Source organism: Cheilinus undulatus, linkage group 1 (genome assembly GCF_018320785.1).
Source record: "Cheilinus undulatus linkage group 1, ASM1832078v1, whole genome shotgun sequence".
NCBI lineage: Eukaryota > Metazoa > Chordata > Actinopteri > Labriformes > Labridae > Cheilinus > Cheilinus undulatus.
This window is the reverse complement of record NC_054865.1, coordinates 55,193,964-55,210,913: the sequence shown is the minus strand read 5'-3', so window position 1 is coordinate 55,210,913 and position 16,950 is coordinate 55,193,964. Positions and strand designations below refer to the sequence as shown.

The following is a 16,950-nucleotide window of genomic DNA, read 5'->3' as shown; positions in this document are numbered from 1 at the left end:
TTCTTTTGTCACCTCTCCACAGTGAAGCCAAAAGTGTCAGAAACTGGTTTACTGACCCTGGTATTACTGTGTTCGTTTTGCCAGCAAACTGGTCTGACCTGAACCCTGTAGAGAATCTGGAGAATAGTCAAGAGGAAGAAGAGAGACACCAGACTTAACAATACAGAAGGTCAGCATTTCTGTATCACAAATGCTTTTTTGGACTGGTGTTGTGTGATATTCTAACACTCTGAGAGTGGATTTTTGATTTTGGGAGATGTAATAATCAAGATCAAAACAAAAGTCTTATCAAAATATTTCACTTAGTATGAGATGAATGATACTCTAATTCTTTGAGGTGCACCTGTAGCTAGATCAGATATCAGTGGCAATGTGGGAATCCATAGAGCTGATGCTTGAGGCAGATCTATACAGCTCAGTCTTATCTATCCTTTGTTTACAACCAGCATGTGCATGCACTACTTCATTCTCCTTAATGAGCAAGAAAGCCTGGTATAGGATAGAGAAAGCTAACAACAATGGCGAAGCATACTGTAAGTAGCGTTTTTTTGTTCCCTTGACATGTTTCAACTGCTAACTTCCTCACAAGAGTCACATGCTGCTGCTGTGATGTTTCTTAACAACTGATCTTAAACACCTTTGGTCATCCTGTCTTAACTGACAGCAAAACCCCATCCCCTTCTGACAGGCAGTTTTTTTTTTAAACAGCATCCATGGTGTCGGGCGACATTCAAGACAGGATGACCAAACCTGTATAAAATCAGCTGATAAGACATGTCACATCAACATCAGGTGACCCTTCTGAGAAAAACTGCAGGAAGTTAGCGGTCTTAACATGTTGAGGTAACACCACTACTTATCTATCAATGAGAATTCACAGAGAAAAATACATCCTGTGGAGACAGTATGAACCTGTTTGGATTAAAAGCTAAGCAGTTTGGAGGTATTTCACACTTGTTATGCATTTTTGAAACCATGGTAAGGTTTGTCATCACATAAATACTCCCTAAAGTTGCTCTGCCTTGGCTTTTCAAGAATGTAGGCTGACATATAAACTGAGTTAATGGACGTAAAATTGAGCTTTACTGCTGAAACCTGGAACTATTACGTTAACTCACAGTGCAGTGCTACAGGATAAAACCCTCCAAGGGTCACACATAAATGACTCAATTGCCTTGGCTTCCTCTGGTCCTCACTTAAATGAAAGCTAGGGCTGTTTTTAGTGGAAGGGGGAGTGCACACGCTGCAAAGAAGGGGAGAGTCTGCTTGATTTACTACATGATACCACATGACGACACAAGCCAAAACTGCAATCTAAATCGAAACTAGATTGATTGCCCACCTCTCATATGGTACGGTTAAAATGAACAATCCTAATTTGAGTGCACACAGAATGTTAAAAACAGAACCCTCAGGCTTTTCAGTTTTATTATTCTACGCATAACATCTTCTCTGCCTTACAAAAGAATTTCAGTGTGGTTCTTTGCTCCTCTTTCAATAGAGAAATGATTTACAGATCTAATAAACTGCCGCTAAAGCTGTATCTGAATTAATCGCCTCACCGGGGGCAGTCATTGCCACCAGCTTTAGAATACAAATAAACCCCCTTTGTAGTGATCACAAACTCATGCCAAAGCAGGTCAGAGGAAGAGTAAAAATGACTTATCTACCTTTAAAAGCTTTCAGTGCTGTCCTATTCTCTTTATTTAACAAAAAAAATTAGGTCCAGTTTATTAAAACTGCTGCTATACTGTAGCTACATCTGCTAACCGCTACACCAGCAGCAGCCATTACTATCGGCTACCAGTACATCTAAACCCAGTCTCGTTCTCCTCAAATGACGCGGTTTGTCAGGTCTGTTTTCAGACATAGCACAATCTTTTCAGATTAGAGCTTAGGAAGACAGATCAGCCTGATGACAGACAAGGAATCTGGCCAATCTATCTACTTTGCACTGACAGTCCATTTCTTCCAAGCACAGATCTGCTTAACAACTGCGCTCTAATATTTATTCAAGCTCTCTGGTGTGTGCACAGGCGTGGCAGTGTGTGGGAGAAAATGTGGAACTAGTCAAACAGGCAGCCAGTTAACCATGCTTTCCAACCAGGCAACAATCCTAACACTAGATGGATAATTACTTAACATATAATGTCAATTTCAGCTTACTCAGCATTCCTCACAACTGTACTACTACTTCTACAGCTGACTTGTTTATATTTCACCAATATCAAATGTTTAATATCTGTACATTGAGAGTAAACGTGCAAAGCAGATGGATTGGCCAGACTCTGATGACAACTGATGTCAATAAATTCCTGTAAATCACAGCTTTTGACAGTGCTGACTGCTTGGTGAGTACGTCTTTGGAGTATGTCTAAAGCAGGCTAAGTCTGAGAAATCTCCATTCTGTCATTTGCTGTCTCTTTTTGTAAGGCTTCAAACAATGGAGGAGGCTCATCCTCCTACAAAGACAGGACAAAGAGCTTTTCTGATCTGACATCTGTCATTGTTGCCTGGTTTATTGTTGATTTAATGCGTCAGCAGGAATCCACAGTTTTTTATTTACGCCGGAGTTGTATTTATGATGTTTCCTAAAAATGTACTCAACAGAAACAACACTTGAAATCAAAAGCTCTTTTAAATTACGATTAACATTACTCTCAGTAGAGATGGAACTTCTTATGGATGTGTCTTCCATCAATATAACTACATTTATCTCAGATAGAATGAGAACGTTTGTTGGAAAAATGCCCCAGTTGAGCCTTTCATCTATATGTTTTGTTGGAAAGCCTGCAGGTCTTGGCAGGACCCCAGCTCTTAACTGTAGCTTGTCAAAGTGGCCAGACGAGCTCAGTAGGTTAATGGAGGATACAGCTATTTAGATGGTCGTTGATCTTAGGGATCAAATGGTTCTGCTGACCCGAGTAACAAGGGAGAGATGAAGGGAAGCCAATTTAAATCCAGAGTCTGCACTATAAAAAGCTTTAATGCAACTACACAAACAGGCCAGCCAGCAGACAAAGTTAGAAAATGCTGAAACAAACCATTGTGCTGACGCTGAGAAAAGCAACAAAATATTTACATCACCAATACTAGCTAAATGTCAGGTCTGAATTTGGATGGCTAAAGTGAAAATTACAGGAATAAACCCTGTTAATCTGTGCTTAATTCATCTACAAATAGAAACAGTCTTTCACAGTAACAGTCATCACAACAGATCCCCATAGTATACCCATAACTCTTAAAAATGCAATTGCATTACATAGATTATAGTTAAGGGATTCGCTTCTATTTCTATCCAGGCATACGCAAAAGGACATTTTCAGTCCAATTTAAGTCAATGTCATTCCTATTTAGGTGTCAAAGCTTGAAAACACTTAAACAAATATAGGTAAGCTTTCCATGAGGACTAGAATGCCATATGAAGTGATTTAATATTTTCTGCTGGGGAAGTCACTGCCTGATTAAAATCAGTGCAGACTGTCCAAATTAAAGTAGACCTATCTGTGACAGATGGACTACTTTCAGTGATGTTTGTGTGTTTGCTTGGTCAGATGGATGTTTGATATACATAGCTATGCAGTGACGGCTCTTGGTGCCAAGACCCAGTTTATACAGATGGTCTTTCCACCCACAGCTGAGAAGACGGAATATGGGCTTTGAAAGGCAATATGAGTCGTCATTTGTGGACGATACAACAGTGGTGGGGCTCATTACAAATAATGACGAAACATCTTACATAGAGGAAATAAACAAGCAGGCTGGATGGTGCACAGAAAACAACCTAACACTGAACATCAGGAAAGAACAAATCATTGACTTCAGGAGGCATCGTGAGGCCCACCCTCCTCTCAAATTCAGAGGAGAGGAAGTTGAGAGAGTTCCCAGCTTTAAATTTCACAGAGGACCTAACATGGACCATCAATTCCACTCCCCTAGTTAAAAAGGCTCAACAGCAGCTCCACTTCCTACGAACACTGAGGAACAACCTGTCAGCAGAGCTGCTGAAAGCCCTCTACCACTGCTGCATTGAAAGCACTTTGACATACTGCTTATGTGAACTGCACAGAGGCAGATCAGAACAGTCTTCAAGAGTCAACGACACATCTCAGAAAATAATAGGACTACCAATACCAATACACCTCTGGAGGATATCTTCAGGATGCGCTGCCTGGACGGCACTACAGAGCTTTAAAGTCAAAAACCTCCAGACTAAAAAAACAGTTTTGTACCGAGAGCCATCACTGAACTGAACTAGGGCTGAATGATTTGCAAAAATAATCTAACTGCAATTATTTTCCCCAGTATTGCGATTTAATATGCAATATCTTTAGGTTTCTTGTCTTATATATTTTTCAATAAATACAAGCAATAAATCATTTTATATTAAAACTTTCACAATATCAGATAGAACATACTAGGGTAACATGATTTAAAACAAATATCTAATTACAATTATTTTGGCTCATATTGCAAATTTGATATCAGTTGAAGGGGATGTTCATTTCTATGTCAGTCTCATTCTGTTTACATGTGCATATGTAAAGCAGGATTTTTTCCTGGAAAAACGTGAATGTTTGCATAATGTGTATTAATCTCTGCTGCAAAAGAAATATTAAATTGTCATTTTGACACATTTCAAGATTAAGAAATATTGCGACTGTTGCGATTTGTAAATTGCAGCAGGCAATATTGCGATTGAATCTAATTTGCAATTAATTGCCCAGCCCTAAACTGAAATCTCTGAAACCTGTGCCTTTCCACTATCATCAGTGACCTGACTTAAGAATTGCGATAATGCTGGCAATAACTGTGGACACTGTCAATATTAATAATACAATATGCTATTTTTGTTTTTAATTGATTTTTTTTTTCTATTTTATCTAATGTATGTGTGGGGATGAACTTGAGTGTGTATGCAGCAGTAGATATCCTATTTTCTTTTACTTTATCTATTTTTTTTCTATCTATTTTATCTTTATCATCCAGGATGCACAGAAAATTTTGTTATGCTTTTTGTGCAATGACAATGAAGGTTAAATTGAAACTGAATTGAATTGAATGTGGCTTCTATTGCCAAGAGAGATGGGTTTATTCCCTTGAAGCCCATCTAAAAACTCCAAAGAAAATGTTCCTCAGCTATAAAGTCTGGAGTGTGCAAATGTTGGCACACTTCAGTCTTTACTTATCAGCTTTGCAGTCACTGCTCATTGTGTGAAGCACAAAGACGGCATGATTGGGCCCAACCTCCAGTAATCAGTTGGAGCATAAAGAAAAGAAACAGTGGCAAATAACAGATGCTGTTAGATTAGCTTTTCTTTTGTTATTCTCTATCTCAATCATATTGTTCAGTGTTTGGGCTTCATTCTCTTCCTTGAGTTTTTAATGCATAGTTTCCAAGCTGCCAGAGATTACTTTTTTAGAATTGGGGATTTTATCCTCTTTATTTCTTTTCAGCCTTGCGTGTGATAAGTCTAGTTTATTAAAATAAAAAAATGAAGATAGTGAAGTGGACAAGCGGTTAGTCTGAGGACGTACGAACAGTCACTATGAATGGTGGTGTGATAAGACAACAGACTCAATGCTCCACTTGATCTTTTTATGACACAACATGGTGACTGAAATGAGGATAGAAAAGAAGGGGATGCTGGGAGATGTAGTTGACTGGCTTGGAGAAGCATGCAGCTCACTCGATTAAAGGGCAGAACCCACCTTCTCCGCTCCCCGGGCCGGCCTCTGTAATTATCTCCATTAGAGAATTTAGCCCAAATACTGCACACAAAACCCAGAATTAGTGCCGCAAAAAAGGTGGACAGAGAAAGGGGCACCGGCCCAGACACAACCAGTCTGAACATCAACCCATAAAACTGACATGCACACTCAACATAGCGCCAAAACAAAAGCAATTAAAAAAGTAAAAGATAAAAAGGGTAGACAGATAAAGACAATATGTACTGATGAGGTTATCAATCCTCAATGACATGTGTCTAGAAACACATTGAACAGTTATAGGATCAAGTAGGAGCTGTGTTCAGCTCACACTTTGCTTTATATCAGTGCTTGAATTATGCTGAACCGTCAGTTCAGCAATGTTAATGTATGTCTAGACCGATGGATGATGGAGTTGTCTTAGAATTTGTGCACAATGAGAGGCAAAAACATAAAAGATAATTATGAAACACATTAAAACACTTCATAAGGAACATTTGTCTGTTTTTTTTAATAATGAGCAACCTTAAAAGGGGAAACACTCAACAATGGGAGCCACCAGACAAAAAAGCAAGACAAAACACACATCAAAGGGGAGAAAGAGGGTAATATATTCTGTTTGCTTTCTATGAATGTCCCTTAAATATGTTACTGAGCATCCTTCTTGTAGCAGCAAGGATGTACAGATGCCACATGGATAATAGTCTGCACTCACATAAAGAGTATTGAGACATTTATGTGTGCATTATAGACTCCACCAGTCACACAGAGAGGAATGGCATAGGAACAGAGAGGGGCTGGACAAACATGGCTGACATTAAAGTAGCACATTCTATCTTAGTACTATGCTGAGAAACAGGGTGTAAGATAGGTACAGGTCACTTCAAGGGTAAAGAAATGCCTAGCCAGGGGGTCTCAAACAAACTCGCACACCAGACAAGACATACCCGGGCTGTCAGGGGCGTCTGAACAACAAAGACAGAACACACCAGAATCAAAGGAACAGAACATTTTCCATGGCAGCTATTCCACGTGTAGTGGAGCTATTGAGTTTAAATACCATGCTTCACCTTTTTTTCTCTCAGTTTCAGTGAAAATCCAGCTGACATGTATTCATATTATCCTCTAAAACTACAAAAGCGCCTTTTCCTGAGTGCAGTTTTAGTGTCTGCATCTGTCTGTGCTGTGCAGAATTTACATTCTCTTGTGTTCATAACCCTGAAGTTCAAGACGGCACTTGATCTAACATGAACACCTGCCTCCTTTCCCCTATTAAAGAACTTTTTTTTTTTTTTTTTTCAAAGTTAGTTTGTAAAGAGCTCAACAGAACCCGCACATTTCTTCAGCAGCATTGGCTCCGGAAGCAAAATTTGGCTGGGTCTGGCTGTAGGCCGTTCCTCTCTGACGGTCGCTCTCACAGACCGTTCATCTGAAACAGCGTATATCTCATGACAGAAGAGCCATAATTTGTCGGTACAATATATAATCAATTCTAGTTTTATTTTTTTAATTCAACTTTATTCATAAAGAAAGTCTTACAGTTAGATTCATGAAATAACCAAATTTTAAACATTACAAAGAAACACTAGCTAAAGCTAATGTAGCTACACAGATATCGTAACTCCTTAGCTTACACAGTTGCTTTGTGAGCTAAGCTTTAGCTACATTAGCTATGTAGCTGTGTAGCTGTGTAAGCTGTGTAGCCCCATTATCTGTAGCTAGGTTGGCTTTAGTAACATGAGCAAACATAGCTAAAGCTAACTTGGCTACATGGATAACGAAGATAGGAAGCTTACGTAGCTGCTTTGTGAGCTTACCTTTAACTCCGTAAGCTACTAGTTCCTGTTATCTAAATAGCTTATGCAGGTAACATTTTCATTGATGACTAGTTTTTTCTTGTAAGAAGACTATTTACATGGCTTTATAAAACACTTTGTCATCAGGTCTTTCAATTTTTACTGTTAGTAATTCACGTCACTAAGCCACAGCTGAGTTTTAGCAATGTGAGCTTTAGCAGATATGGCTAAAGCCAAGATATTAACTAGTACGTAGATAACGTCCCTACATAGCTGCTTTGTGAGCTTAGCTTTAGACACGTAAGCTACGTAGCTATGTTAGCTATGTAACCTTATTAGCTACATAGCTATGCAGATAACATAGACACGTAGCTCAGGTAGCTGCTCTGTGAGCTTAGCTTTAATCACATAGGCTATGTAGCTAGGTTAACTACATAGCGCCATTATGTGTGGATAAGTTAGCTTCAGCAATGTGAGCTTCAGCAAATGTAGCTAAAGCTAACTTACCTATGCGAATAAGTAGATACATAGCTCAGGTACCTGCTCTCTAAGCTTAGCTTTAGCTACAAAGCCCTGTTATCCATGCAGCTTACTCAGCTAACAAAGCTATGCAAGCTACACTGGCTGTGTTGAAGTGTTTTCACAGAGGACAAGCTTCTTTCCTGTGAGTAGACTGTTTACTCAGCTCTATCATCTGTTTTGGAATCAGGTTTTGCAGGGCAGGTTTTTTATTTTTAACTTGTGGTATCCTATCCATTACCTTAACTCTTACCCTTGCCCTAAAGAGCAGTTTAATCCGATTTTATTTTGAACATTTATCGTGTACTTCTGTTCAGAAAGAGATAGCATCCGATGAACGGTGTGAGAGAGCGGCCGTCAGAAATGAACGGGCTGCAGCCAGACTGTCTTGTTCAAATCCCCCACTGACATTTAGCAAAATCCTTATTACAAAGGTTTTAATACATGAAACAAGCTAATCAGTTACCTTAGCACTCACGACCCTAACACATTTGATTTGGCACTAAACAGCGTTTGAGCTAAAGGTACAAGACTGTGTACATATTTCTTTACGAGGAGGACAGAACCACGTAATCCACAACCCATTGCGATTCATTTTATTTGTTGCTAATGACAGTTTTTGAAGCTTTCCAACAATATAATGACATTTTTCTACACTTATCTTTATTGTAGTGATTATATTTGAAATGTTTATGTTGTAATACTGTATGTCATAGTCTGAGCATTTCTCTATCAACAGTGGGTAGATGGTCCCAAAGACTCCACCAATCAGAGATGCCACTGTGACGCTAAAGGATTGTGGGTACTGCAGTAGTTTGATTGAGATCACCAGTAGACTACATTTTTCTTAAAATGAGGTTGATATCTTGTGAACTTGTGTCTTCTATGGGAACATTAATGATCTTTTTACACTCAGGTAGTTTATGGTAAGTCTTGCTGAGATACTTCTGATAATATGGCTAATAATCAAATCCACAAATGAGATTTTTGCTTCTGGAGCCACACTGTTGAGCTATTTTTACCTGTCCTTAGTATTACTTAATAAACAAAAGAAGACCAACATTTTCCAGTAGTTGGGTCTGTGTCCATGGACGCCGCATTTTATACTTCAGTTTCAAACGGCGCTTGTCGGTGCTGGGGTTACAATGTTAACTTTCTTTCCTCATAGCATCCATACAGCCACTTTTAAATAGCTCCTGTCATAGCATTCGCATCAGCTCTAGACTTTGAAACTACCCTCTAAAAAAGATGAATCAGGTTGGTATTCCCTCTGTCACTGAGGTAAACGAAGCTGATATTGGACTTCCTGCCCTTCCTTGATTGTGATTGGTCAGCAGGAGAAAAGTGGTATTGACGAGTGCTGTGCTGATTCAAAAGTTGAGTCACTATTTTCAAATGAGAGCACCGTGAGCAAAGCAAAAGTCTAGGGCAATGTGCTGGACTAGGTTGATTTATTTCTGAATGATCACGGATGGTGCAAAAAAACAGCGACTGTGGACACAGACCCTTATCCTCTTCTAAATGATACCAGGATGCACATCGGTTCAGTGTTTAAAAGAGAAAAATGATCATCCTGATCCAAATTTTCACCATCAACTTGATATCCTAAACAAAAACATAAACCCCCAATCTGAACAAACTCCTATCTGTTAAAGAGCGCACTGCATTATTATGGCAAAAACAAATGTAAAGTCTGTTACTGAGTGGATTTTCCTGTTACTTTAGAGAGAAAAACTTTGATAAATTCTCAATATTCTCCTTTAAAATAGTGCCATAACCATTTGGCAGTACAGTGGGAAAAAAGTCAGGCTGTAAAAAACAGTTCTACAAACCTGCTTGCTCCATTTCCTCCTCTATATCAATATTGAAATATTCTTTTACCCAGAAAAAAAAATGTAGAAAAAGGTTTGAAAAAAGGTAGAGAGGGACAGACAGTAAATAAATTAAAACAGGATAAAATATCCATAAGTTAAAATAAACAGCAAATAAATGTCATGGTTTTCCCTGTGAGTGTGAGTAAATAGTAAAGGTTGACTTTTTCTAATGGGTAATAAATGCCATGAATGTGTATATGACCTGTGAAAACATTAATCAGGGTAAGGGGCAGTTCAATATTATATCCAAGTCTTATGTATATTACTTTTTAAAAGAGCAAAAAACAGATGAACAAATCTGCATTTATGAAGCCTAGTACAAAAAATGTAAATGAGTGAATCAAAAAACGAAAAGTCAGGGGTAATGGCATCACTGATTTCCTGGGAGTCTAACGCTTAAACTTTGTATATTTTCTAGGAAATTTGATATCATGTTTCTTAGTACCAATGAAACCACACTGAACAACTAGGTTGGATGATAAGAAGACAAAAGCCTAGTTCTTGAGGGTGTAATCAAGTCAGGTTTGCAGTGCTGTCATACCTTTCAAACTGGGGAATGGTGTTGCTTTTTCCCTCGCTGCCTTGTTGGGGAGAGCCAGATTGGACAGGCTAAAACTGGTACCATGGTTCTTGTAAAGGTTGCCTGGCGTGTGAATGGAGAAAATAAAATAAGCAAAATTAAAGCATAAAAAATAACATTATTCAAAAGCCTATATGCTCTCAAAAATGAGTGATAAGGTAACCTTTGGTAACAGTGACAATTTTTCATTGAGAAATATGACAACAATGTCTCTGAATAACTTTTCTGCCATGATAAAAAAAAGGACAGTAATGAACTAAAATGAATACTTATAGTAAAGCCTGATCTGTATTTCCAGATTAAGAAGGAGTGCTGGATATTTAAAACCCATGATATTCCTCCCCTGTGTGTATAATTTGTGAGTCAAAACACAGTCAGAAGTGAGCAGAGGCAGCTTACATGTTTGTGAGACTTCATCTGTGAGGCTCAAGACAAGCTACCAACAGCATGGCCGAACTGTGAGGGACTTTGGTCTGTATTATACCATGATATAAATAAACTTGTGAGGCTACGGCTTCCCTTTATTAAAAGCTGTTAGGGGTAGAATATGGATCCAGCTCAATCAAAATGCAGGAGATCTGGCTTTCTTTGGGTTTAAAAACCCCTAAAAAATTCTGCTGTATTGAAGGTTCCCAAGAGCACAGTTGCCTCCATAGTTTGGCACGACCAGGACTTTTCCAGGAGCTGGCCGAATGGTCAGACAGAGAGATTGAGAGAGAACCTGATGTTCAGCCTAACTGAGCTACTGAGATCCTGTTTGGAGATGGGACTAAGTTCCAGAAGAACAACTATCACTGAAGCTCTCCACCAATTTGGGCTTGTAGCAGAGTGGCTAGACAGAAGACAGAACACATGAAAGCTCACTTGGATGTTTGAAACTAACTCCAAGTTTCAAGTGGAACTCAGTCAGATTGACCATGGGGTTCTTTGTCACATTTCTTACTGAGGCCCTTCTACCCTGATCACTCAGTTTGGCTGGGTGGCCGGCTCTCCGAAGAGTCCTGGTTGTGCCAAACTTCTTCTGAGAATTCTGGAGCTCATAGTGCTCTTGGGAACCTTCAGTGCAACAGAACTTTTTTGTAGTCTTCCCCTGATCTGTGCCTGTCAACAATCCTGTCGCTGAGCTCTGCTAGCAGTACCTTTGACCTCACAGCTTGGTTACTGCTCTGATATCATTGTCAGCTGTAGGGTATTCTATAGAGAAGTGTGTGTCTTTCCAAATCATGTCCAATCAGTTTAGTTTACCACAGGTGGACTCCAACCAAGGTGTAGAAACACTTCAGCAAAGATCAAGAGAAATGGGACTAACCTGAGCTAAAAATGTGATACTTAAATTTTTCAGTATTATACAAGTATTAGAAAGAGAATCAATATCATTACAAAAGATTAATAATCCCCCCCTACTTTGAAGATACTCTTCTGCAATTAAGTCCTTTTTCAAAGGTATGCCAGATTATCATTAGATAATTATTAAAGTATTAATGATGGATTAAAAATTAAAGATTAAAGAGTGCAATAAATTGCACAAGTTGGCTACTTAAGTGACTCTGTTGAGAGGGAACTATGGAGTAAGGACTAACACTGAACTAACTTGATCTTTGCTGACTTGAATTTTAACTTAACTATGAGATAAAATGACTGAAATATGACAAAAACAATCATTTCTGTCTAAAGACAAAAACTAAGGCTAAAAGGTAAAATATGTGCAAAAATAACAGCTTGTTAAGCTTCAGCTGGGTGTTTAATCTTAGGTCTGTTAAATGCCATCCATTTTTGGAGCTGCATTTGGTCATCACCCACATAACTCAACCCACTTTCTGATTTGTCATCTGAGCTTAGCTGAGAAGAAACCAGCTGGAATTAAAATATTCTTACTGGCAAAGGACATGAGTCCTCCAAGTCCATCGTTACTGCTGTTGGAGATGGTGGAGTTCGGTGAGCTGTTGCGGGAGTCTCCCTCCCCGTCAGACTCCCCTGGAAGTCTCAGGCTGCTGGGACGTAAAGGACGCTGCACCCTAAAACATGTCAAATAAGTTACAGTGCATCCCTGACAACACAAGCATGTGCTAATAAACACAAACATGTTAATTATGTAGGGGAAGTCTTAGGCATTCACACCACACCACAACATGACACCACCAAAGATTCAGACCACCATGAATGGAGAGATTCTTAGATTTGACATGCTGAGTTTTGATTGTGATCGGCTTTTCATGGTTTGGTCAGAGAGCCCGTTTGAATGATGATAGAGCATTCATTCAAGTGATGAACAAGTTTAACACACTTGTTGCCATTGAGGTTCTGGTTGAATCGAGGGGTGTATGACTCCACTTGCTCCTCTGCATCAGGATCATCCTCTGAGGGGAAGCCATACTGAGGCTCAAAGTAGGGGTTATCATACTCCTGCTTTTTGTTGGATTGGTCCGCCAGCCCGGAGTCAGCAGCAGGTCTGAGAAACGGCTGACTGCCCAAAGCCGGGGCGGGGTTCTGTAAAGCTGCACTCACTGAAGCTTCCATTTCAGGTATCTCCCCCTCCTGTAAAAATGCACACACAGATTAATGAGGAAAATGTAGATTTAGCCTCACTGTGGACAGAAATATTGTTTTGTACACCAGTGATTCTCAACTGGTCCACCCTCAGGACCCACCAAAATCTTTGATGGCAAATTGTGACCCAAATTTCCAACCATTTTCAACAATGCACATTTGGTAAATAAAAATGTTGCACTGAAGATCTTGGATGGAGCAGAATTAATGACAGGAACAAGAGACATGGCAAAACTGGCATGTTTTACACCCTTCCTTCCCCATGATAACGTGTACATTTAAGCCAATTTCCAGAGCTCTTGAGAAATTACTTCATTAACTTGGTAAAAGCAGCTCTTTTATTGCAAGAAAAGAAGATAAATATAGATAAAACATTTAAATTTACAAATTATCACAATGAAACGGAGTAAAATAAACAGTATAATTGCATGTTCTTCATAGACTTTTGTCACCATGTTTTTCCACACACACATCTGCAACCAACTAAAACTGCTCCGCGAACCACTTTTGGGTCCCGACCCACCAGTTGAGAAACACTGCTTTACACCACACAACAAGACAATATGAGGGTCATCTGTTTGTTTCACTGCTTTTATTTCCACAAATTTGTTTTTATTGATTTTAACTAGTTTATTTCTATTTCTTTTCAGGCTTTTGTTTTAATATTGCATATATCTGGTTTTACAACCTCTTTGTATTTCTTTACTTCCTTTATGTTGCTCTCATCTAGTATTTTATTTACTCTTTTCATAACGTCTTGTTCTACCTCCTTTGTTCCTCTTTAACTCAAATGTACAGTGCTTAACACATTTATTAGACCACCCATGGTTAATACACCAATATGTAGAAGCTCTTTAACCCAAATGATATTTTTAATGCTAAAATATATCATTATTGTTATCCATGAATTTTCAAATTTACTGATTTACAAAAAAAAACAGAAAAAAGTGTAAAGCACATTAATATTTCTTGATTAATATGTCAAATTATAGTTATTTACTTGCATTCCTGAACAGAAAAAATTGTTTTAGTGGTTGAATGTTATGCTTGATTCATTCCTGACTTCTCAGAGAAGCCCAGTGAGACGGTTCAAATTTGGGTGAATTCAGTTTGAAATTCCTCATTCCTGTTCAAAATGGTAAAACGTCAAGAGCTGACTGAAAATGAAAGAGTCTGCACTAAAGCACTTCATGATGCTGGATGGTCTTTCAGACAAATATGACAGGTGGTCTCATAAATTTGTTAAGCACTGTATGTCTTTGAGTTCTTGTGTTGCTTGGGTCTTTCTATTTTTGGATTAATGATGTTGCTTGGGCTATTTTTGACCTTTAGGTTCGAATGTTTTGTTCATATGAATGTGTTTGCTTGTATGTAAAAGCATGATGTTGATCCTTGTTTTAAAATACATATTCATTCCAAATATTGGTTAGGGATGAGTACTAAAATTTTCTGTACTGACACATCTGATACCTATCGAACTGATTTAAGACAAAGATTTCAGAGCTGAATTTCGGTACCACTCCACAGTAGGGCTGGGCAATTAATCGAAATTTAGATTAAATCGAAATATGTCAAACTGCAATTTTCAAATCGCAATAGGTGCAATATTTATTTGAAATGAAAAATGTGTTAAAATACCAGTTTGATTAAATCTTTATGCAGCAGAGATATGTTCCACCCATCAAGCAAACATCTGTCAATATTTTTTTTAAATACTTTGCAAAAATCCTACTTTCCTTATTTTTCTAAGATTTTCTAAATCAAAATGAGAATGATATGAAAATGTTCAATCCTCTCAATACAACAATTCATTCTGAATTTGCAATATGATTCAAAATAATTGCAATTAAAGATTTTTTCAAAATCATTCAGCCCTAGTTTAATCTAGTGCAAATGAATGAGAGGTGACGACATGTGTCCATTGCTCTCTTATTGGTCCTAAATCTCCTCGGCTGTGAATAACGTGGGATTGCAAGTGAGGGCGGAAGTGAAAGGTGAGATTCCCCTGTTCACATAAGTGTTTCAACTGCATTAAAACATAGCAGGAATGCACCTGCGAATGCTTAGACCTCAGAGGGTTAACATTCGATTTACAGTGATTAGACTGATTACACACATGGTTGATTCCCTGGATTATTGTGCTGGGGCTTGAGCTTGCAGTTGTGCTGGAGCTCGAGCGAAGAGGCTGTCCATCCGAAGGTTCTGCGGGACCATCCCCACTTGATGGGCCGTGACCTTCCCTGAAGTCCTCAAAGTCATTAAATTCGACCTCACTAGCGTCTCCCAAGGCAGCATGGGTTGGTGGGTCCAAGCCTGAGAAGTACAGGCAAAAATATTACAAGGATGCAATGGAAAAATGAAGTGAATGTTTAGTTTGTAATAAGGGCAAGGACAGGCAACTTTATTTGTTATGCACCATTCACAATACAGCAACTCAAAATGCTTTACAGAGCCAATAACAAGTCATTTAAAACATCAGAAATATGAAAAACATGACATAGAGCACAAATTTATCAGAACACAATGAAAAGAAAAAGCAACTCACTCGGCGTGTCTCCCTGGATATCCCCTTGGATCATCTCACTCACAAGGTCTCCGAGTGATGAATATGACGAGCTGGAGTCATCATACGCCTCGCTGTCACTGCCACTGAGACAAGTATGTAATATATTAATATATTAATATTAATAATATTGCCATGAGCTGACTGATGCCTAAGCTTGATATTTCTCTGATATGCATTGTCAGCTGTGAAACCTTCTATAGAGAGATGCATAAATCAGGCTTAATTTACCAAAGGTGGACTCCAATCAAGGTGTAGAAACATCTCAGCAAGGATCCAGAGAAATGTTAGGAACCTGGGCTAAATTTCAAGTGTTTTTTGCAAATGGTCTTAACACTAATGTCAATGTCAATTTAATTGATTGTAGTATCAGTATGGAACATAACAAAACAAAAAACGTGAAGGGGGTCTGAATACTTGCACCGTAGTTGGAGAGTAACTGTATTCAAATCTGTTTGCTTGTCAAGGACGCTGCTGCTGTCAGACTGCGCTGCTTCACCCACACAGTGAAGGTCAGTCTTCTACTGACATGGTGTACTATTTACAGCATGTAACAGTGATTTTTTGTGTTTTCATGTGGACGAAGACGTTCTTGAGAACATGGCATGTGTTGGAAGTAGGGCTGTCAATAGATTAAAAATTTTAATCGCGATTAATCTCACAAATTACATAGTTAACTCGTGATTAATCGCAAATTAATCGCACTTTTTTTGTCTGTTCTAAATAGACCTTCCAGTACTATCTCTCAAGATTTAAATACCCTTATCAACACAAGTGGACAAAAATGCTTTCTTTATGTACATGTTTGTTCATGTCAACAACCCAAAACAACAACAGATAAAATCCAGAAAATTCTCTAGTCTGAGCTCAAAGATACCGAATGCTGCAAAAATATGTTTAGAGCATAACATGGTAAACTCAAGCCCAACATACCACAACAGATGGAGATACTGACCTTAATGTAACATTACTGAATAATACCACAATGTAGAGTAAAACTTTAGACTTCTAGAAGTTAAATCCTCTGTTCTCAGCAGCTGAACACCAAATAACAGATCTCATCATCACACATGGACATAAAGAAGTCAAGTCTCTGCTGAGAGCTCAGCAGTAAGGCACAGACACATCTAATGGTGTTTCACTGTTCTGATGTGAGTAAGGTGGACACATCTGCTCTGCTCAAGAGAAAAAGCAAGTAATTACTTAAAAAATGTCTGCTATTATTTATCATATTTTTACTTTCAAACTAAAAAATGTAGTCCAAATGTTAAATAAATGCTGACAGTAAGAAATGACTGTCATCAGTCCAGTAGATTTACTGGAATGATGTCAATAAACACATATGTGAAGCCTCTTTTCAAA

General features: G+C 38.5%; 1 protein-coding gene across 16 annotated transcripts in view; it reads right to left on the bottom strand.

The window, feature by feature from the left end:
• The window catches only part of madd (MAP-kinase activating death domain), a 93,535-nt gene that overhangs the window by 39,203 nt on the left and 37,382 nt on the right, over positions 1-16,950 (bottom strand). For 10 of the 16 annotated variants that reach the window (XM_041794450.1, XM_041795128.1, XM_041794792.1 and 7 more), the window contains 6 exons: positions 15,571-15,674; positions 15,142-15,338; positions 12,763-13,013; positions 12,354-12,493; positions 10,440-10,541; positions 5,713-5,772 (listed from right to left, as the gene is read on the bottom strand). In XM_041794450.1, the coding sequence (XP_041650384.1) occupies positions 5,713-5,772; positions 10,440-10,541; positions 12,354-12,493; positions 12,763-13,013; positions 15,142-15,338; positions 15,571-15,674 (854 nt within the window). The remainder of the gene's footprint in view (positions 1-5,712; positions 5,773-10,439; positions 10,542-12,353; positions 12,494-12,762; positions 13,014-15,141; positions 15,339-15,570; positions 15,675-16,950) is intronic. The other 6 variants (XM_041794707.1, XM_041794951.1, XM_041795042.1 and 3 more) reach the window with 1 other exon arrangement.